The sequence below is a fragment of the Mirounga angustirostris genome, unplaced genomic scaffold (assembly GCF_029215605.1).
Source record: "Mirounga angustirostris isolate CCGP_5_RB_7025 unplaced genomic scaffold, mMirAng1.0.hap1 SCAF_6, whole genome shotgun sequence".
Taxonomy (NCBI): domain Eukaryota; kingdom Metazoa; phylum Chordata; class Mammalia; order Carnivora; family Phocidae; genus Mirounga; species Mirounga angustirostris.
The window spans coordinates 38236049-38260074 of record NW_026991714.1 but is presented as its reverse complement, the minus strand read 5'-3'; the positions used below and the strand labels follow the sequence as shown (position 1 = coordinate 38260074).

The window sequence follows — 24026 nt, the reverse complement described above, 5'->3', positions numbered from 1 at the left end:
TTAGATAAAAGCTTTTTCTCTTCTGCTTTTGTTATTTTAAAGTGCAGATGCATTTGAGTCATTTTCTCCTTTTGTTTCATATCCTTAAGATCCAGAGCTTCAAAGACATAATGTCAGCATGCAGTCGATTTATGACTGAACTCTTGAAGAGACACTGAAGAATTACCTTGTCAATCACCCCAAGGACTCTGAAGGCCTTCAGCTCCTCGGCAGGGCTCCTTAGGTTCCAAGGGGGCCTTGAACTTAGTGATCCTGGAGGCTAATGGAAGATATCAAAGATTATACATCAATCAGGGAGGTACTTGAAGGAAGACTGCCTGCTGAAGCAAATGCCAGGCCAAAGGAAACTAAATTTATCATAAGTCAGAGAATGGAAAGATGAAAGGAGGAAGTTTCTGTTTGTCTGTAATGTAAAATAAAAAAAATAATAAAATCAAAAAGAAAGAAAATAAAAAGAAAAAGCAAGAAAAAAGTTTCAAGTAAATAAATCATGATAACATTGAAAACAAAATTTTAAAAAGAAAAAATAATAAGCTGGTATAGTTTCTAGACCAGTAATTCAATTCAAAACTGTACAGCTATAATGAAACTTTGTAACAAATGGGAAACTGAGCCAACCATGAATCACAGCCTTATGTTTACCCCAGATAGCTCAAGAGTAATTCAGAGGTGGAATACTAAAAAAACAATGTAATTATCGATAAACTTGGGGAAAGAGGCAACACAAGTCATTCTCTCTTGGCGTGAAACTATAGTCCTTTAATGTTACTTCATAAATATATACTATGTATTTTAAGGGGACTGGCAGATCCAAGGTTAACCAGAAGAACTGTCAATAACAGTGAGAAATTAAGAAACTCCATCATATAACCAATAATTGTTATAACCGAGGTTGTTTAAGCCTAGAAAAGAGATGATTTACAGGAGAAAACAATTTTGTTTTAATATTTGAACATGCGTTATGTGGAAAAACTAGGTCTGTTGGCTACAGAAAAGATCAATGAAAACAGGAAAGGATATTTCAGGATCAGATACGATAAAAGAATAATCCTAACTCCCCAGCCCTTGGTCTTAGTTTTTCCCTATCAGTAAAGTATGACTTTAGTCGAAATAAACTCCAAAGACACCTCCATTTGGCATTTACAACCAGAAGGCAATGTTATATTAATCTGTATAGTAAAATGGTAATGCTGCAAAGGATGACAGGAGACACAATGCCTTTAATGTAGCCTCAAAGCAGACTTGTTTGTTGTCAGAAGTCTATCAGAATATACAGGAAACACTATTCTCCCCATGAATGGAAGATAAATAGCCTGGTTAATGAAATGTCATGATTAACAGTTACTGAGATACCACTTTTGATACTTCAAGTCCTTGTGCAGGCCAGTATCACTAGACACGGAGCTCCCTGAGAACAGAAAATACACCTTAGTCATCTTCATACAGCTCCTAGCGTGTCAGTTGTAAGGAGAGAAGAAAAGACAGGAAGGAGGAAGAGAGGAGGAAAACATGAGAAAGAGGTAACACAGATAAATCAGGTGTCATTTACAGCTGGGAAAACTGTCTTTTGTGAAATTTTCTAACAGTAACAATTCTAATCACTTTCAAATTTCTGTTTGTTTCTAGGTTTAGCAAGCAAGGACTAACTTCGGTGTGCCCCAACTTCTTATTGTATTGTTTGCAGTTATTCTACTCCACAACACATTCTGATAATTAAAAATTCATCTTCCGGGATGCCTGGGTGGCTCAGTTGGTTAAGCGTCTGCCTTCGGCTCAGGTCATGATCCCAGGGTCCTGGGATCGAGTCCCGCATCAGGCTCCCTGCTCTGCGGGGAGCCTGCTTCTCCCTCTGCCTCTGCCTCTCTCTCTCTCTGTCTCTCATGAATAAATAAATAAAATCTTTAAAAAAAATAAAAATAAAGAAAAAATAAAAATTCATCTTCCCCTATTCCATTATCAAAGAAGAGTAAGAGCTGCTTGTGATTTTTGGTTAAGAGAAGTGTTGAGGAAAAGTTATAGGGGAAAAGAATACCTCAAATGATAATTTATCCACTACATTTATCTTTAAAAATATGGCCAAATGAGTCTAACATCCCTATCTCCTATTTATTTATTTATTTAAATTTTTTTAAGTAGGCCCCAACCCAGCATGGAGCCCAACACAGGGCTTGAACTCATGACCCTGAAATCATGACCTGAGCTGAGATCAATCAAGAGTTGGACACTTAACTGACTGAGCCACCCGGCATGGAGCCTAATGCAGGGCTTGAACTCCCGACCCTGGGATCAAGACCAGAGCTGAGATCAAAAGTTGGACGCTTAACTGACTGAGCTACCCAGGTGCCCCCTATCTCCCATTTCTACCTTATACCTTCTTACTCACTGATGTCATTGGATCTTTCCGTTTCCAAAATAAGGTTTTGGTTCACTGTAGCAATCTCAACAACAAAGATAGCAAACTGTAAAATCTCTCCTGCACCTTTCAGTGAATACTGATTGCATGCTGACATTATAACTGAAAAGAACAAAAACCATCAAAAAGCAGGATCCCCTAGCTTCAAGAAGTTTACAATTTATTTGGGGAGATAAGCGAAAAACATAAAAAATTAAATGACAACAAAACAGTTTTTAAAAATACAAGACAATAGAGATAAGTCACTAGTTCGTATATGATAAACTGTAGCCTCACAAACAAGTGGAACTAAAAAGGATTTTAAATGCTACGTTGAAATTAGGTTAGGAAAAGGATATTATATATAGGATTGGAAGGAAACTGGCCTGGTGGGGAAAAAATATTCACATTGTAGAACAAAGGAAAATAAAATTATGCACTTAGGATCGGTCACTTTTCACAGGCCTTGAATGCCAGGTCTGGACCATATTCTCCAGAGTTTAGAATACAAATTTTTGTATGAGAAACAACCCAAAGAAAACAGTGATTTAGTAAGGTTACTTCTGTAAAGATGGGAATGGTGAAATTGTAATGAGGAAAGACCAAAGGCAAAGTGATCATTAAAGTTCTCTTTCCACTTTAACCATCTATAAAAGTTTAAGATCAGAGAAATGAACAAAGAAAGATCATGAAATAAAATCATCAATAAAAAATCCTGTATTCCTTATATGCAGCGTTTAAATTGGGCAGAATCCCTATAGATCTATTCCTTTTTTCAGATGGCAAAAGGAAACATAAATCCACAGAATTTTAAGAACAGAAAGAGACAGAGATCAAGTCCAACATTCTCTCTCTCTCTTTTTTTTTTTCAGATGAGAAAACTGAGAAGTGGCAAGGTTAAGCAATCTAAGATGACAAAACTAGATAATAGATAAGAGGGGATTAAATCTTACTTACAAAATAATATAACACTGGGGAAAATCCAGTCAATGCTAAGGGAATGGGGGGGGCGGGGGAATACAGTGTATTTCTAGGAAACATGGCTGATTTCCTTAATGAAAAAAGTAAAATTTTCACTTATATATATTAACTACTGTAACAAAAGATGCCTAGAGAACCAAGGAACAGTTGTATTCATCTATACCAAAATAAAACACAGGAGGTGGGGGGCGGGGGGATACATGATGGGTCTTATAAGAATGTATAATGATCCAACAATCTTCAAAACCAAAGATGGCAAATATATATCATTCCAGTGCTCAAGCCCTTGGCAGATATCTCTGTTAATCTCACTCTCTTTCTCATAATACAGTGTTCTTGGCAGCCATTACCAGAGGATTAGAGTAAACACACCAATAAAATCTGTTTACTATTTCTGTTCTACATTCTCTAAATGGCTGAGTGACGCTTACCTTTGTTTTTGTTGATTTCTTTAAAGTTGCTGTTTATCCTGCCCATAGTCTTCTTCACTTGATAATAATGCCTGTTCTCACTGAGATCTACCTCCATTCTTACCAATCTGTGAGTGCGGTACTTGTCAAACTTTAACGTGTTTGCACATCATCAGAGGACCTTGTTAAAATGGAGATTCTAATTTGGTCAGTCTGAGAGAGGCTAAGATTCTGCATTTCTAACAAACTAACGGTGATGCTGATGCTGCTGGTCCACCAAGCACATCTGGAATAGGGTTAGCTATCTGTAACCTAAGAGTAAGTTTGGTGGAAGGGTCGGGAGATAGGGTAAAAGCATGAAAAAGCATATCAAGAACCCACACTCTGAAACCTGATGGTTAACTATACTATAGTTTCTGAATTTGGCTTCATCTGTAAATTTTTGGCTTTGCCAAGACTTTCACTGGCACCTTATTAACCCTCCAACCCAGTTTCCTAAGCCTCTCTTAGATCACATTTCAAGGATGTTATACTACTGAGGTAGATTGCCACTGACTGCCATTGCTGCTTGGGCCATTTCTCACTAAGGGTGACACAATACTCATTTTAAAATACTTCCCAGTGTGCCTGGGTGGCTCAGTTGGCTAAGCGACTGCCTTCAGCTCATGTCATGATCCCAGGGTCCCGGGATCGAGTCCTGCATCAGGCTCCCTGCTCAGCAGGGAGTCTGCTTCTCCCTCTGACCCTCCCCATTCTCATGCTCTCTCTCTCTAATAAATAAATAAAATCTTTAAAAAATAAAATAAATTTTAAAAATAAAATATTTTCTAAAGGAAAATTGAGAAATACCAATAATACCAGTCAACAAAATGCACAACGAAAAATATTTTCAATATTATAGCAATTGTACCCAAAATCTATAAATATTCAGGAAAGGCATGCATTCTACATATTAATTTTCATTCACACCTTGTTTAAATGCATGACAAAAAATGTATTCACACTTTAGAAACTACACAATCTTTTATGTCCTAAATATAGACCATTTATTGTCTTTTTCTAAATTTCAACGATCTTGGTTTAAAATTCTAGAGCCAAAAAGAGCAAAAAAGCTACTCCAAGTCTTTTCCAGGAAAATCCTCTTTTAATATTAATTCTTAAATCATTCAGTCATCTCCAATTAAAAAAAAAAAAAAAGAAGGAAGAGAAAAAGAACTCTGTCTCCGTCAGTTAAGACTTCACCTTTACTGGGGGTGAAGCAAGATGGCGGAGGAGTAGGAGACCTGGATTTCGTCTGGTCTCAGGAATTCAGCTGGATAGGGACCAAACCATTCTGAACACCTACAAACTCAACAGGAGATCGAAGAAAAGAATACCAACAACTCTCTGAACAGAAAAGCGACCGCTTTCTGGAAGCAGGGACCCAACAAGCGGCAGATCCAGGGAGACTCTCCTTCCTCCCCTGGGGAGGAGCAGTGCGGGAGCACACCGCAGAGATCTGCTGGGTTTGGACACTCCACACCCAGTCGGGTGCCAGAGATAGAAACGCTCAGTCACAGGCCGGGTGAGCACGGAGTGCAGCCGGAGACTGGGGAGACGGGAGTGATTGACTGCTTTTCTCTGGGGGCTCACTGAGGGCGGGGCCCCGAGTTCATGGCTCCTCCAGGGCAGAGATTGGGAGGCCGCCATTTCCACTCTCGGCCTCCACAGCTGTAGGGAGAGCTTGCAGGGAACAAAAGCTCCTGAGAGCAAACCTGAGCAGATTACTTAGCCTGGACCCTGCAAGGGTGGGAAATTCCGCCTCCGGCAAAGACACTGGGGAACCACAGCAACAGGCCCCTCCCCCAGAAAATCAGCAAGAACAGCCAGCCAAGATCAAGTTTACCTATCAATGAGAACAGCAGAACTCCAGAACTAGGGGAATAGTGCACATAGAATCCATGGCTTTATTACCATGATTCTTTCTTTAGTCTTTCAAAGTTAATTTTTTTTAACTTTTTTTTTTTGAATTTTTCTTTTTCCCTTTTTCAACCAACATCTTATCAATCCCCTTTTTAAAAAACATTTTTATTTTTCATTTTTAGAGTCATATTCTATCCCTTTATAGTAGTTACCCTTATTTTTGGCATATATATATAAGTTGTTCTCTCTTAAAATTTTGAGATCGTTTCTTCTAACAGATCAAAATATACCCTAAATCTCTAGTGTATGGTTTTGTTCTACTCTCCTGCCTGATCACATTCTTTCCTTTTTTTCTTTTTTTTTAAATCCTCTTCTTCCTATTTTCAAACAACTTCTTATCAATTCCTTTTATAAAATTTTTTATAATTTTCATCTTTATAGTCATATTCCATCGCTTCATCATATCAACCCTTATTTTTATACATATATAAGTTTTTCTTTCTTTAAAATTTTGGGAGGCACTTTCTTCTAACAGACCAAAATATGCCCAAAATCTAGTGTGTGGCACTGATCTATGCACCAGCCTGATCATATTTGATCATATTCTGGTTTTTTTGTTTTGTTCTGTTTTTGTTTGATTTTATCTTTTCTTTTTCTTTTTCTTTTTCCTTTCTTTCCCTTTCTTTTCCCCCGGCTTCAGGTCTTTTCTGATTTGTTTAGAGTATATTTTCTGGGGACGTTGTTACCCTGTTAGCATTTTGTTCTCTCATTCATCTATTCTCCTCTGGACAAAATGACAAGACGGAAAAAATCACCTCAACAAAAAGAACAAGAGGTAGTACCGACTGCCAGGGACCTACTCAATACGGACATTAGGACGATGTCGGATCTAGAGTTCAGAATCATCACCTTGAAGATACTAGCTGGGCTTGAAAAAAGCATGGAAGTTATTAGAGAAACCCTTTCTGGAGAAATAAAAGAACTAAAATCTAACCAAGTTGAAATCAAAAAGGCAACTGAGGTGTAATCAAAAATGGGGGCGCTAACTGCTAGGATAAATGAGGCAGAAGAGAGAATCAGTGAGCTAGAAGACCAAATGATGGAAAATAAAGAAGCTGAGAAAAAGAGAGATAAACAACTACTGGATCACGAGGGCAGAATTCGAGAGATAAGCGATACCATAAGACTAAACAACATAAGTGGGATCCCAAAAGAAGAAGAAAGAGAGAGGGGGGCAGAAGGTATATTGAAGCAAATTATAGCAGAGAACTTCCCTAATTTGGAGAAGGAAACAGGCATCAAAATCCAGGAGGCACAGAGAAGCCCTCTCAAAATCAATAAAAATAGGTCAACACCTGGACATCTAACAGTAAAACTTACGAATCTCATAGACAAAGAGAAAATCCTGAAAGCAGCCCGGGAGAAGAGATATGTAACCTACAAGGGTAGAAACATTAGACTGGCAACAGACCTATCCACAGAGACTTGGCAGGCCAGAAAGGACTGGCAGGATATATTCAGAGCACTAAATGAGAAAAATATGCAGCCAAGAATACTCTAACCAGCTAGGCTGTCATTGAAAATTGAAGGAGAGATAAAAAGCTTCCAGGACAAACACAAACTAAAGGAATTTGCAAACACAAAACCAGCCCTACATGAAATCTTGAAAGGGGTCCTCTAAGCAAAGAGAGAGCCTAAAAGCAACATAGACCAGAAAGGAACACAGACAATATACAGTAACAGTCACCTTACAGGCAATACAATGGCACTAAATTCCTATCTTTCAATAGTTACCCTGAATGTAAATGGGCTCAATGCCCCAATCAAAAGACACAGGCTATCAGACTGGATTAAAAAACAAGACCCATCGATATGCTGTCTGCAAGAGACTCATTTTAGAACCAAAGACACCCCCAGATTGAAAGTGAGGGGGTGGAAAACCATTTACCATGCTAATGGACACCAAAAGAAAGCTGGGGTGGCAATCCTCACATCAGACAAATTAGATTTTAAACCAAAGATTGTAATAGATGAGGAAGGCACTATATCCTACTTAAAGGGTCTACCCAACAAGAAGATCTAACAATTGTAAATATCTATGCCCCTAACATGGGAGCAGCCAATTATATAAGGCAATTAATAACAAAAGCAAAGAAACACATCGACAACAATACAATAATAGTGGGGGACTTTAACACCCCCCTCACTGAAATGGACAGATCGTCTAAGCAAAAGATCAACAAGGAAATAAAGACTTTAAATGACACACTGGACCAAATGGACTTCACAGACATATTCAGAACATTTCATCCCAAAGCAACGGAATACACATTCTTCTCTAGTGCCCATGGAACATTCTCCAGAATTGATCACATCCTAGGTCATAAATCAGGTCTCAATCGGTACCAAAAGACTGGGATCATTCCCTACCTATTTTCAGACCACAATGCTTTGGAACTAGAACTCAATCACAAGAGGAAAGTTGGAAAGAACTCAAATACATGGAGGCTAAAGAGCATCCTACTAAAGAATGAATGGGTCAACCAGGAAATTAAAGAAGAATTAAAAAAACTCATGGAAACCAATGAAAATGAAAACACAACTATTCACAATCTTTGGGATGCAGCAAAGGCAGTCCTAAGAGGAAAGTATATAGCAATACAAGCCTTTCTCAAGAAACAAGAAAGGTCTCAAGTACACAACCTAACCCTACACCTAAAGGAGCTGGAGAAAGAACAGCAAATCAAGCCGAAACCCAGCAGGAGAAGAGAAATCATAAAGATCAGAGCAGAAATCAATGAAATAGAAACCAAAAGAACAGTAGAACAGATCAATGAAACTAGGAGCCGGTTCTTTGAAAGAATTAACAAGACTGATAACCCCCTGACCAGACTTATCAAAAAGAAAAGAGAAATGAACAACAAAATCAACAAAATCATGAATGAAAGGAGAGATCACAACCAACACCAAAGAAATACAAACAATTATAAGAACATATTATGAGCAACTCTATGCCAGCAAATTAGATAACCTGGAAGAAATGGATGCATTCCTAGAGATGTATCAACTACCAAAATTGAACCAGGAAGAAATAGAAAACCTGAACAGACCTATAACCACTCAGGAAATTGAAGCAGTCATCAAAAATCTCCCAAAAAACAAAAGCCCAGGGTCAGACGGCTTCCCAGGGGAATTCTACCAAACATTTCAAGAAGAATTAATACCTATTCTTCTGAAACTGTCCAAAAAATAGAAATGGAAGGAAAACTTCCAAACTCGTTTTATGAGGCCACCATTACCTTGATCCCTAAACCAGACAAAGACCCCATCAAAAAGGAGAATTACAGACCAATATCCCTGATGAACATGGATGCAAAAATTCTCACCAAAATACTAGCCAATAGTTTCTAACAGTACATTAAAAGGATTATTCACCACGACCAAGTGGGATTTATCCCTGGGCTGCAAGGTTGGTTCAACATCCGCAAATCAATCAATGTGATACAATACATTAACAAAAGAAAGAACAAGAATCATATGATCCTCTCAATAGATGCAGAAAAAGCTTTTGACAAAGTACAGCATCCTTTCTTGATCAGAACGCTTCAGAGTATAGGGATAGAGGGTACATACCTCAATATCATAAAAGCCATCTCTGAAAAACCTACAGCGAATATCATTCTCAATGGGGAAAAATTGAGAGCTTTCCCCCTAAGGTCAGGAACGCAGCAGGGATGTCCACTATCACCACTGCTATTCAACATAGTATTGGATGTCCTAGCCACAGCAATCAGACAACAAAAAGAAATCAAAGGCATCCAAATTGGCAAAGAAGAAGTCAAACTCTCACTCTCTGCAGATGATATAATACTTTATGTGGAAAACCCAAAAGACTCCACCCCAAAACTGCTAGAACTCATACAGGAATTCAGTAAAGTGGCAGGATAGAAAATCAATGCACAGAAGTCAGTGGCATTCCTATACACCAACAAGACAGAAGAAAGGGAAATTAAGGAGTCGATCCCATTTACAATTGCACCCAAAACCATAAGATACCTAGGAATAAATCGAACCAAAGAGGCAAAGGATCTGTACTCAGAAAACTATAAAATACTCATGAAAGAAATTGAGGAAGACACAAAGAAATGGAAAAACGTTCCATGCTCATGGATTGGAAGAACAAATATTGTGAAGATGTCAATGCTACCTAGAGCAATCTACACATTCAATGCAATCCCCATCAAAATACCATCCACTTTTTTCAAAGAAATGGAACAAATAATCCTAAAATTTGTATGGAACCAGAAAAGACCCCGAATAGCCAGAGGAATGTTGAAAAAGAAAACCAAAGCTGGTGGCATCACAATTCCGAACTTCCAGCTCTATTACGAAGCTGTCATCATCAAGACAGTATTTTACTGGCACAAACACAGACACATAGATCAATGGAACAGAATAGAGAGCCCAGAAATGGACCCTCAACTCTATGGTCAACTACTCTTTGACAAAGCAGGAAAGAATGTCCAATGGAACAAAGACAGTCTCTTCAAAATGGTGCTGGGAAAATTGGACAGCCACATGCAGAAGAATGAAACTGGACCATTTCCTTACACCACACACAAAAATAGACTCCAAATGGTTGAAAGACCTCAATGTGAGACAGGAGTCCATCAAAATCCTAAAGGAGAACACAAGCAGCAACCTCTCCGACCTCAGCCGCAGCAACTTCTTCCTAGAAACATCACCAAAGGCAAGGGAAACAAGGGCAAAAATGAACTATTGGGACTTCATCAAGATAAAAAGCTTTCGCACAGCAAAAGAAACAGTCAACAAAACCAAAAGAGAACCGACAGAATGGGAAAAGATATTTGCAAATGACATATCAGATAAAGGGCTAGATCTAAAGTCTATAAAGAACTTATCAAACTCAACACCCAAAGAACAAAGAATCCAATCAAGAAATGGGCAGAAGACATGAACAGACATTTTTCCAAAGAAGACATCCAAATGGCCAACAGACACATGAAAAAGTGCTCAACATCGTTCAGCATCAGGGAAATCCAAATCAAAACCTCAATGAGATACCGCCTCACACCAGTCAGAATGGCGAAAATTAACAAGTCAGGAAACGACAGATGTTGGTGGGGATGCGGAGAAAGGGGAATCCTCTGCACTGTTGGTGGGAATGCAAGCTGGTGCAACCACTCTGGGAAACAGTATGGAGGTTCCTCAAAAAGTTGAAAATAGAGCTACCATATGATCCAGCAATTGTACTACTGGGTATTTACCCCAAAGATACAAATGTAGGGATCCGAAGGGGTATGTGCACCCCGACATTTGTAGCAGCAATGTCCACAATAGCCAAACTGTGGAAAGAGCCAAGATGGACATCGACAGATGAATGGATAAAGAAGATGTGGTATATATATATATAATGGAATATTATGCAGCCATCAAAAGGAATGAGATCTTGCCATTTGCAACGATGTGGATAGAACTGGAGGGTGTTATGCTGAGCGAAATAAGTCAATCAGAGAAAGACATGTATCATATAACCCCACTGATATGAGGAATTCTTAATCTCAGGAAACAAACTGAGGGTTGCTGGAGTGGGGGGTAGCGTGGGAGAGATGGGTGGCTGGATGATAGACATTGGGGAGGGTATGTGCTATGGTGAGCGCTGTGAATTGTGCAAGACTGTTGAATCTCAGATCTGTACCTCTGAAACAAATAATGCAATGTATGTTAAGAAAAGAAAAAAGAAGATAGCAGGAGGGGAAGAATGAAGCGGGGGAAATTGGAGGGGGAGACAAACCATGAGAGACGATGGACTCTGAAAAACAAACTGAGGGTTCTAGGGGGGAGGGGGGTGGGAGGATGGGTTAGCCTGGTGATGGGTATTAAAGAGAGCACGTTCTGCATGGAGCACTGGGTTTTATGCACAAACAATGAATCATGGAACACTACATCAAAAACTAATGATGTAATGTATGGTGATGAACATAACAATAAAAAAATTTTTAAAAATAAATAAAATAAAATCTTTTTTTAAATGCCTAAAAAAAAAAAAAAGACTTCACCTTTACTTCAAAGTTCACTTCCTTTTTTTCTGAAACCTGCCCCTTAAGTTTTCTTAGAGCCTATTAATAATAAAGTAATGCAGAAAACAAAGAGTGCTTTTGCTCCTTTCTGTCCTTTTTTAAAAAGGATATTACCATCAATGACTGGGAAGTTCAGAACTTTTATATTTACCACAAAAGAGTCTCATAAATAAATTCAATAAAGCAAAAGCTTAAATCAGCACAGAAAACTCGGGTGGAATGAGTCATGACCTGGACTGCACCAATGGGGACAAAAACAATCAACACAAAATTTTAAAACCAGAAGGTATTCCTTTATATTCCTAATCAACCAGGCTAGAAAGAAATACTTGCACATGGATTCTAGAGAGAAATAATATCTGCTTTGCACAGAATTTAAGAGCTAAAAGGGCCTTAGAAATCACTTATACTGATCCTCTCATTGTGTTGGTTGAAACTGAAGCCCAAAGAGGGTTAAAGAAGGAAATAGTGAATTCACCAAGCTCATCAAGAACCTCAAGAAGACATTTAAGTTAAATAATAGATAAGAAAATAAGCATGCCTCTGACCTAACTAAGGGCCAGGTTCAACAGCATAAAATACAGAAGTGAAATAAAAAGCAAATAGTAACCAAAGAGAAACATCTTGTTCTAGCAAGAAAAACTGTCCTCTAGCATCCTTGCCTAAGAGTTGAAAAAAATCCTAGCACATCAAATCTGATTCACTAGGTAGTTCTTTTTACCCTTTTTTGATACAAGTTCCCATTATTCTTCATGACTCTGACCATTCTAACTTTTGTTTCCTCAATGAGATGCATATTTTGGGGCTTCAATTATACTATATACAGTTTGCAAAAGCAGAGACTGTGTCATTATCTTTTGTATAACTCCAAAGGATATCTATCAATATATTGATAATATATTCATAGAGTCTTAACCAATGCTTAGTGAATTAATATATAATCTAATACAACCAGTTCTCCTGTATTAGATCTCCTTTGTTTAATTTTCATTAGAAGTTACGCTCGAAGGGAATTTCTGACTGATTTATGGTTCCTTTCTCCAAGTCAAAAGCTATACAGCAGGCTTTATATATTTATTTGCTTAATAAATTATTGTTCACAGAAGTGATTATGGAAAACTATAACAGGGGCTGCATAAGTAGGGAGTTTGAGGAGTAAGAATAGGTAGAACATTCAAAGGTAACATTAATGGAAAGAATAAAATACTAGTAATTTTCTAAAACTGTTAGAATATTTACATACAAGATGAATTAGTAAAACAAGTAAGTTCATAGAGGCCCATCCTATTTAATACTTTTATAATTGTCCCCCAAAATGGGATTGAGAAAGTACACATCAGGATTGGACACAGGGAGGGCTGTCAACCCCATAGAAAATAAGACTTGAGTTCAAAGTAATCTTTAGATAAATATTCATTTAAAAAGGATAAAATAGTAAGGAGTTTAAAAATAAACAATAATACAATTAAACCAACAATGATAGAAAATAGGAAAAGATTAGCAAACAGAACACAGAATAATAATCTGAAAATGAAATAGCAGATATCTTATTTAAAACATTTTCATTATATAAGAACAAGTTACAAAAGTATATTACTTCCAAATAGAATTGTAATTTTTTTATTCTAAAAGTAATGGTCAGGGACTCTTGGATGGCTCAGTCGGTTAAGTGCCCGACTCTTGATTTCAGCTCAGGTCATGATCTCAGGGTCATGAAATCAAGCCCCACATTGGGCTCTGCACTGGGTGTGGAGCCCGCTTAAGATTCTCTCTCTTTCCCTCTGCCTCTCCCCCCACCACACACACATTCTTGCTCTCTCTAAAACAAAAAAAAGGAACGGTCAAACACTTACCAATGAGAATTCTCACTAATAAGTATTTGTTTGATAATTGCATATTTTAAAAGGTCACACACAAAATGAAAAGGACTCAGAAAATCAGCAACAAAAAGTCTAATAGCCCAGTTAAGTACTGGGCTATTTTTAAAACTAGAAAATTGAGACATGTTATAATTGTCAAAAAGTATATAAGAATTAAAAAATATGGAAAAAAATATACAAAGCAGTATGTGAAGGGAGATGAAAAACAGGGCTAACACTTATTAAGCTACTCTTATAAGCTTAGCTTATAGGCTGGTCTTTTTATGAGGTAGGCACTTGATTTGCAGTATTTGTGTGGGTGTGTGAATGCACACGTGCACACATATATATACATACATATACACACACTGTGTGTATATGTATGTATACACACATATATGTATACACACACTCGTATGTATATATATGAGTGATTTTTTTAAACTCATTTAATCCTTAACAATAACCCAGAAAGGAATTAATATTATCATTATTCAGATGTAGAAACTGAAGCTAAGATTGTCCAGTCTTCCATGGCTTCAAATGACACAGCTGGGATACGAACAAGCTCACCTGAATCTTAGATCAATTAAGAAAATAAGCACTTTCTCCCATCTCTAGAAGATATAATTCTTAAATTATATCAGAAAAAACTTAGTTTATATAAAGAAGAAACTTTTTTTTTTAAGATTTTTATTTATTTATTTGACAGAGAGAGAGAGACAGACAACTGAGCCACCCAGGCGCCCCCAGAAAAGTTACTTCTTGATATGTGCCAAATCCAGATAGATATGACATTAAAACAATAAAAAATAAATAATAAATAATGTTTCCAATGTTTTAAGCATTCACCTGCTTTCTAGACCAGACTAAGTAAAGATAGTCCTAACCTAAATAACCCTGTTAGAATTATGCTTTTAGGGGCGCCTGGGTGGCTCAGTCATTAAGCGTCTGCCTTCGGCTCAGGTCATGATCCCAGGGTCCTGGGATCGAGCCCCGCATCGGGCTCCCTGCTCCGCGGGAAGCCTGCTTCTCCCTCTCCCACTCCCCCTGCTTGTGCTCCCTCTCTGGCTGTCTTTCTCTCTGTCAAATAAATAAAACCTTTAAAAAAAAAAAAAAAAGAATTATGCCTTTATAATTCTAGGTGATCTATATATAGCAGCTGTAGGACTTACGTTTAAATAGTTTTAGCATGAATCAATAAAACTGTACAGGAATTGTACAAAAACCATTAATTAACCTTAAGAATTTTTCAAATAAAATTCAGTACAAATTACCATCATTTTAACACATGGAGTTTTAAGGGTAGAGTAAGGGACAAAGGGCTAAGAAAAAGGAGAAAGCAAGTCCCGTTTTCTTCCACATTTGGTGGCTCGCTTTAATGCTCTTCCCACCGGTAACTTGTTATAAAATTACTGATAAAATTCCAAAGACCAATATTCTCAAACATTCTAATTATAAATAAAGCCAAGACACAGCACAGCAAAAATGGCTAAAAAAAATACAAAATGAAATGTAAGACATACCTGAGATACATCATCAAGTTGAGGTTTTCCATAAAGGCTGGAAAGACTCTCTGCTCGCATGAGATACTCTGCTGTTCTTCTCTTCACAGCTTCTCGACGGGTCGGGCTTGACTCTCCTAAAAGGAGAAAACAAAGCCAGGACATGTGAAAAATAAACAAATTTTCTTTTATCCAATCTGAAGATTAACTTTTTACCCAGTTCATCACTTGTTCACATTTCTAACTAAAAAGAAGAGAGATTCAAAATTGGAACAGACATCAAAGTTATTAGTATCAGCAAGGTCTAAATATTACCACCATAAATTTGATTTATCCAAATTCAGAAATTTTCCTATTTAAATATATAGAGAGAACTTGATACCTTTTATAGGAGGTATTGATATAAAAGAAATGTAGTATAAAAAAGCTCTGCAAACAGAAAACTAGCCTAATCCAGGCAGTATGCAATTCCAATTCAACAAATTGGGACTAAATGCAGTAGATGTGTAGTAAGAGCCACCACATGGATTTGATATGTCTTTCTAAAAGTACCACCAAACTGGAGAATAAAATTACTTAGGGTAACTCTGAAGTCACTCTGATTTTTGTAAGCTTCATGGTTTTTTCATTAACAACGAATCGTCATCCACCTTATGACTGAAAATAAGAATGTAACTGAAATGTATGTTAACCAACTGGAATTAAAATAAAAACTTTTAAAAAAGAGAAAAAAATAATGTAATTGAAATCCCTGTAATATATAATTATAGGAAAATGAACAAGTCATTGACCCTGTCTCTGTCTCTTTCTCTAAACAAAGGGTATCCAAAGAACTCAAGACCTCGAAAAAGAGGTGGTCTAGCCCATGAAGGAAGTACCGGGCCCTCTCCTCTCTAGACTGGAATGATCCTAAGCTTTTACCCATTTTATATACCTGACTGTGATACAACATTTCGTTTGAAGAAAGGACTCCATGACTGAAAGTTTGAAAACCACTGTACTATATGATCTCTAAGGCTCCTTTCATAATATTCTATACATTTACGACTCATTTTTATCAAAGCACTTCATACACAGTACTTTTCTGCATTTTCTGAATGAAGTTAACCAAAAAGCAAGGATCATACAGTGGAAAGTGCCCTTGATTACATTCTGGAAACCATGGTTATCTAAATTCTGGCTCTGCCTCTCACTAGTCATGTGACCTATGATAAATCACCTCAACTCTCTGACCCTCCTCCTCATTCTCTAAATATATACTTCAAATGACTGCAGAGATTAAAGGAGACTATACATAAAAGACACCACAACAAAGACAGTTGTATACAAGAAGCACTAAATTGTAAAGGTTTTCAATCTTGGCTTCTCTCTAAACCAAATCCTACAAAATAACGTTCCTGTGTTGCTGAAGTGAACTGAACTGAATTATAGTAAAGCAGGTATTTTCCCCCCAAAGACTACTAGTAGAAAAACCTTATTTCTGCCTAGAATAGCATCTTCTATTTCTTCTGGGTAATGGCCCTTACTTCTCCCCTTTGTAGCCCTCCACCTCTCCACTTCCACTACCAGCCCTTGACAAGGTGGTGTGAAAGAAAACTGCATTCATGTTTCAGATCTCTGTTCCTCTGCCCCCTACTAGTCAGTCAAGGGTGAGTCCTCTGTCACAAGCTGGACCAATGACAGAACCCCACCCTCTTGGCCACAGTTGGAAAAGGGAGGAATTGGCCCAACACAAACTGGGCCAATCAGTCCCCCTCTGCTATTGACGCTGGAAATAAGAGGACTGGGAACTGCCAGCAGCCTTAGTTTCTGCCAATGCGCAAAGAACCAACCAGAAAGAGGGACTTTAACAGAGAGAAGCAGTTATGAGAGACAAAAAAAGGAATCCTGGTGTGACTGGGGTCCCAGATTTCAGCGGAAGCTACATTCCTGCCATTCTTTGCCTACTGCAGCTCAAATGTGAATTTTCTCACATGCAAACCGAAGAATCCAGACTGAATAGAGCCCTCAAAGAAAAACAGCAAGCAAATTGGGATTGTAATTTTGCTAAAAAAAAAAAAAAAAAACAAAAAAAAACAACCTTCTTTTCACAATTTTTACATTACTATTCCATCTCTTCTCTCCTTTATGAGTAACTCAAAAATATAACTAGTCTTGCGGGCAAGAATCTCTATCACTTCTTAACCACGGAATAGTCTACATTTATTAACTCTCCAACTCCTCAAACTTCAATTAAAATTACAATATCAGTATGATTCCTGCCTCTGTTCTTAAAATTCACTGAGTTTCTAAACCCAATCTTTTATTTTTATACAATGTATCTGTGAAAGTGACCTAAGTAATTGAAACATGTTGTGAAGGTAAAATGTGCCACATAAATAAGAAACATTCATTATTTCTACACATTACTCCTCCTTTAGTTTTGAGTTTACTGTTCATGAACTCTGCTACTTCCATTATCATGAGCACTTCTCATTGCAGGTTCTACCTTTCATGCCCTAATTTAAATCTCCCACTTAAAATTTCTGATTCAGCATAGGCTAAACTGTAATAGAAACTATGGCAATTTAGTTTTTTAACTCAGTGTGATTACAAGCTTTAACACAACTTCAAAATTTGCTTTATTCAAAAAAATTAATTTGTCTCCCAAAATAATATGAAATTCAAAACTGCCAAGACTATGGAGCACCTAATTCAAGCTAGAGTTAAAACCACAGTTTGTAATCAAATCACTGTTTTTTAAACTTTGGGTATCTCTGCTGCTTTCTAGGCAGTCTCCATAGTAACAGAGAAACAAGAACCGGAAGCCAGCAGTTGAAATGGGACTCCTGCTGCTGACAGTGGTTCTGCTTCCATGGAAACAACAATGAAGTGATGGAATACTGAAGGCTTTTTAAAAGTAACCTTAAATATACATACTATGACTCCTTCCCTACCAGCCCCTTAAAAGTAGGTCACAACCACTGCTGATCAATAGTAGCAGCCAAGGATGAAAATCACCTCTTGCAGATTTCTACTGCTGGACACTTACTGAGGTTTGTGAAGTACTAGGAAGAAAAGATTAATCTATGGATTTCCAGAATAATTTTAACTGATCAAATTATTGATAAATATGACTTTAAACAGATATCAACTGGTTAAAAATTCTCCATCAACTCTAACCTTATCTTCATCTTCATGTTAAGACACACACACAGCCCATAATGAATATTTTTCAAGGAAAATTAGGTTATCTGGAATTCAACTTTTAATCCCATATTGGGTCATGTAACCATTATTTCTTCAGTATTATATCCAGGTAGACACTTAATAAATGCTTTTAAAAATGGATACATATTTTACATTCCACCTAAAGATAAACCAGTACCTTCATTAAGTTTCTCTACATTTCTGTTAATAATTTGGATACAGTAAGAATTTCCACCATGCTCTGGCATTCAAAAGAGAAAACCTACTCTCATTATTTACTAACCTTTATGTCAAAAAGTTCCACTGTACCAGAAAAAACGTCTTATGTATATTGTGTCAACCTTATCAATTTCTGATCAGGAGAGAGGATGGATATAGGGTGATTACAGAGTATGATCTGTGAAAGAATCGGGTGTAGCTGAACAGAAATGAGAAAGTCCAAAGTTGTCCCTGAAATTTTTAGAAACACTGCACTGACTATCCTGCGTGTCTCTGAGCACCAACTCTGACTTAAGTTACTAAGTTTTATAGAAGGGACAGTCTATAGATAATGGAATCATGAAATTCTAATTTATTTAAGAAGCCATCACCTCTTGGCACTCCTTCATAATATTAAATCCTGTTTATAAGAGATATATTACCTTCCTTATTTAACTGAGGAACTTAAGGCTCAGGAATGTGGAATGTCTTTCTTAGCAAAGTTATTATGAGACTAAACTGAAACCAGGTCTTATGATACCATGCTTCAGATGATGAAGTGGATTGCGCTACTGTTACTGAGTAGAACAAACAAGAAAAATACAGAGCATGGGATAAGTACGAGTGAGTACGGGAAGAAAGATGAAGAGAAAATAAGCATAGCATAAGAGTTGAGACGGGAGCCTATCAGACAAGATAGCAGAGTACAATTAGACAGAAAGAGACTGAGATGACAGACAAGGACACAAGAAAATTAGAGCTACAAAGGGGTATAAATTTCACACTGTGTGAAAGAGAATGGGCCTTTCTAAGAAACAGTGGTCTCTCAAAACATCCTTGTTACCCAAGGATTTCTTTGGAAAACACGGGCCTTTTCTCATTTACCCATAAAAAAACCAAAAGGCGTTTTTATTCACAGAAGTAGTGAAAATCAGTTTCACAAACTAGAATAAAAAGTAGTTCTTCCAATTCTGTTGTTCTACCCTTAGCCACCAAAAAGAATATTGCAAATGCCTCATCATTGGTTCAACAAAAGAAAAGCAATGCTGAAGGAAAAATTAACAATGCTAGACTACTTGAAAGTAAATACGTCTTTTATGGAAAATTTTAAGGGATTTTTAAGAGTATTTTGACTATACCTGATTTTTGCTACTCGCACAGAATTTAATCCCCACATAAGACTCTACTTAGGCACATCTTATATTCTTATCTCTATTTCTCTATTCCAACAAACACTCTCCCAATAGCCCCTCTGCCACTGTGTTCCTGGTCAAACATGCCAGGTTTTTAACTCAGATTTATCATATTAGAAAGAACATTCAAATCAATGTGGGTTTGAGGGAATGAGTTTTTGTTTATTGGTGCTTTTTTTTTTTTAACAACTTTAGTAACATAAAAAAAATGTGCCTGTTTGAGATGGCCTTGGTGGTTACAGTTGTTTTTTTTTTTTTAGTGTTGATTTATTATAGTTAATGGGTTTTTTGTTCTTTTCAGGTATAGCCTACCATTTCTGACTTATGCTAAGTGTTCTGACAACAAAAGGCAACCTTGAGAAAAACAGTAATTTATGTTCTACATGTTTACCACAACTGGGGCCATCAGCCTCTCCACATAGAACAAAACCCGGTCAGTCAGGGAATCTGCAACCCATTTGCATTTAACCAAACCCATATTAATGTCTTTTCAAAACCAAGTGTTATGTGACCCTCTAGAAGTTCAAAAAGTCACCAAAGAATAGTAAAAGCAAAAGTCATAATAATATTCATGTCCAGGCATTGCCTCAATTATGACTGCCTTCAATGCTGTTTAGCAGTTTTCCTGTCAGTTAATACTGAATGAAAACTAACACATCATTAAATCAGAGCGTTAAATGCCTACAGAGACAGTCTTCTCTTAGATTTAATAATTTTTTTCCTGCCTAACCCATTTTAAAATTGTTTTGCAATAAAGGGGAGTACCCAAAACATTAACTATTCAATCCTTTCATAAGAACGTTGCCTGGCCAGTCTCTTTGTGACACTAAACTCTTGTCCAGATAGGTAGATACATACATAGATACATAATCAATCCCCTAAGTATCCCTTATACTGTAATCAGTGGCTTCTAAAAGATTAAGATAAAAAGTTTAAAAAGAACTAGAGATATATCAAAGGAAAAAGGAATGAAGAATTAAAACCTAGGAGCTAAAATTTTGCCTTCTGAGATGGAATAAAAATAAGATAAGGGAAAATATGGAAAAGAAACTCCACATAAACTAAGAATTTTTTTATCTGCTATACTAGTAAATATGAAAAGTCCCCCAAACCTCACAAAGGCTTTTTGCTCATTTCTTTTACTGGCTGTAAGAGACAGCTTAAGTAGGAAATCCATGGAAGGCTCTAAAGTCCAACAATTGTTTTCTTGATGTCATGATAATGGATCACATATTTTCCTTTGAGATGATGTCAAGTGATCAACAGAATTACTGACTATAAGCAGTTAATGCTTCTGAATCCTGAAGGTTTCACAGACTCCTTTAATGCATCCCCACCTTAAAAAATTAAACTGACTCAGTGTATACCAGAATTAGAACAGACTCCATTCCATCTCCAGATTTATTTAACATGAAGATAAATATCTCCACATTTAAACAATTAAAAGAATGTGTCAAGCAATACACCCACAGTATATCACATGTGAAGGCCATATCAGGATAACAACGAAAATCCTCCCCAGGAAGTAAGGAAGCCACCAGGGTGAAAAAGTTCTCCACAATCACATATTCCTGCTCCTCCTATCATCTTCAGAAAGAAAGATGCCCAACAGTTACCGAGCATCTATTATGTTCCAGACACAGTTATCTCAATGTTTACAGCCATTTCAGTGTTGTCACAGAAACCTCACATATAGAAGACCCTCCAAAAAATTTTGTTTAATAAATGAATGGAAAAGCAAATGAATGATTTTGCACCAATACTACATGGTCTGATAACAATACCTTCATGCCTAGAGATGCTCCAATTACCTCTTCCTGTAACTTAGTGCCTTTCTTGAACTTAGTTAAAATAAATGCATTTCAGGAAATGCCTATAATTACTGTCTTTATCTTCTGTATAGGTGAAATCATAAGAAAGGAATATGGGGGAACCCAGCACAGAAGTGGTATGGTTGGACTAAAAGGACAATTTACATTTTTATTTAGTTTTATGAAAAATTGTCATGACAGCATCAGTGAGGGAAACACAAGCGCAGATATTCTACTTCACTGTAAACCACTGTGTTAAACAGAATAAAGTCTATGAACTTTTTATTGTTTGACAATTACAATTTTGGAAAATCAATATGCCTGTACAATGATCTGGTTATTTTTCAAAAGAAACACACTTTGAGACCACTAATGGCGACACAGTAAGCTTATGAGAAAAAGCAGATTTACGTTTTCAGTACTTCCTAAAAGAGAATAAACTCAACTTCTGTGTAATTTACATAAGACTCAATGTTTAATTATTAAGGTTGACTTAAGCTGTAAGTTATATAAAACTATGTAACTCAAGTAATTATGAAATAATGATTGACTCCACAAAGTGCCTAATACCTGCTAGTATTGAAGTAGCAGTTTTCCATTTAGGGTTTTTTAGTTTGGTTTGGTTCACCTGAAAATACATTTCTTCTGAGCAGAATTAAGGCTTTTTCCAGTAATCACAGGAATTAAATCAACCCTCTCATTTTAATGTTTTTAAACTGTGTTGCTAAAGATACAAAAATGTGGGGATACTGATGACCGAGACCATCTAGTAAAAGACCCTTCGAGAATCCTCATCTCTCTGCTTTTGCAACAGAGCAGCTGTGCCTCACACAGATTCACATGAATGAAAATATTTAAACGAGAAACCACCCATTTAGTTTATTTTCCATACGACTTTCCTGTAATTATTTTGCAAACTGTTCACACAACAATACATAAAAACATCTGCAAAAACAGGTAATTAATGTGTCAAGCCAAACTAATGCATTTTTTATGGTGTCCATGCTTCGTCAACTGTAATTATAACTCTTTTTTAAGCAAATGATGATGTGTTTGTTGCAATGTGCAAGTGGTTATTTTAGATGCTCTGTTTACTGTTCATACAATCTGAATATAAAACTCCACAGCTACTTTACCCTACATCAATGTTTTACCTAGCCTTTTTTTTTTTTTTTTTTGCAGAAGCAGGAATGTGGTTCTCTTTTCCAAGCTATAATTTCCAGTAAACATTTTTGTCATTAAAACATGAAACTCTCAACATAAAAGTTGACACCAAAATAACCAATTCAAGAAACATCTGACAGAAAACAATTCACCCAGACCTTCTTCCTGCAGTTGTAAACCTATGGGAAATACAGCACTTTAAGCCCATCAGCTGCAGGATACCAAGCCTCTTGAATATCATTTAAGTTTAGAAGGCTCGTTATTGGTTTTTAATGTATAGTATCTATTCCATCTAGACCCACCAGACACATATATGTTTGACAGGAGACCAACAAATGAAGAAACAAATCCTGCTCAAAATATATTGTTTCATATTCATATGTGTTGGTTCTAACTAAAGAAAAGGTCATCATCATTATTATTACTATTACTATTATGCACTTACTAATATTGCATACCAATAATCATCCTCAAATGGACATTCCTGAAGGCCCAAGTTTTCTGGTCTCCAAAGCTAATAAAATCTAAAAGGAAGGAAGCAGCACAACCCTTTAATATTTTTGTAAGGTCCGTCCTCTTTTTAAAAAAGGCAATTTTTAAAACATCTATGATGATTACCTGTAGTACAGAAAAATCCTAATAAAGAATTCTTAGGAAACAAGGTTTTATGTTTATTTTCACAACTAAATTTATTAGAAATAGTGTAGAATTAACCCTGCTGGGTCCAAACTTATGTAGCTCCTCATTTTGATACAAATATTTCTAAACTGAGCTATTCCGTTCTTCCCTTGACTATTAGCTACTGTGATATGCTAAAAGTGCCTGTCTATCCCCACCTTGTTCCCAACTAGAACATGAGCAAAGTATTACAGCAAATCAAATAACAGTTTCCCAACTGCCAAGCTTTAATTTTAGGTCAAATACTTATTTGGCAGAATTTGGGGTTGGGTCTGATCAAAACAGAACAGAGTTCCTGTTCCAAGGATGCTAGAATAGGAAAGACATGACTAAGACTAGGTAAGGGAATAGGATGGAAGCTTATTAAAGCTGGAAACCAAACTCAGGGTCAGATAAGCAAGAAGTCTCAACACTGAGTCCCACTACTTAAAGTGATTACTACAAATATAATAATTATAATAATAAATACAATTAATGTGGGGTGCCTGGGTGGCTCAGCCAGTGGAGCAACTGACTCTTGGGTTACGGCTCGGGTCATGATCTTGCAGTCATGGGATCGAGCCCCACGTTGGGTCAGAGTCTGCTTCAGATTCTCTCGTCCTCTTCCCCTCCCTTTGCCCCTCCCCGCCCCACATGTGCTTTC

The 24026-nt window shown here is 36.9% G+C and overlaps 1 protein-coding gene across 16 annotated transcripts in view; it reads right to left on the bottom strand.

The window, feature by feature from the left end:
• The window catches only part of RPS6KC1 (ribosomal protein S6 kinase C1), a 344999-nt gene that overhangs the window by 234755 nt on the left and 86218 nt on the right, over positions 1-24026 (bottom strand). For 12 of the 16 annotated variants that reach the window (XR_010412288.1, XM_045877211.3, XM_054507978.2 and 9 more), the window contains 2 exons: positions 15172-15287; positions 167-259 (listed from right to left, as the gene is read on the bottom strand). Coding sequence is in view for 15 of the 16 variants with exons in the window: in XM_045877211.3 (XP_045733167.2) it covers positions 167-259; positions 15172-15287 (209 nt within the window). In the remaining variant the exon portion in view is untranslated. Of the gene's footprint in view, positions 1-166; positions 260-15171; positions 15288-23163; positions 23230-24026 lie in introns of all 16 variants that reach the window. The other 4 variants (XM_045877210.3, XM_064594169.1, XM_045877214.2 and 1 more) reach the window with 2 other exon arrangements.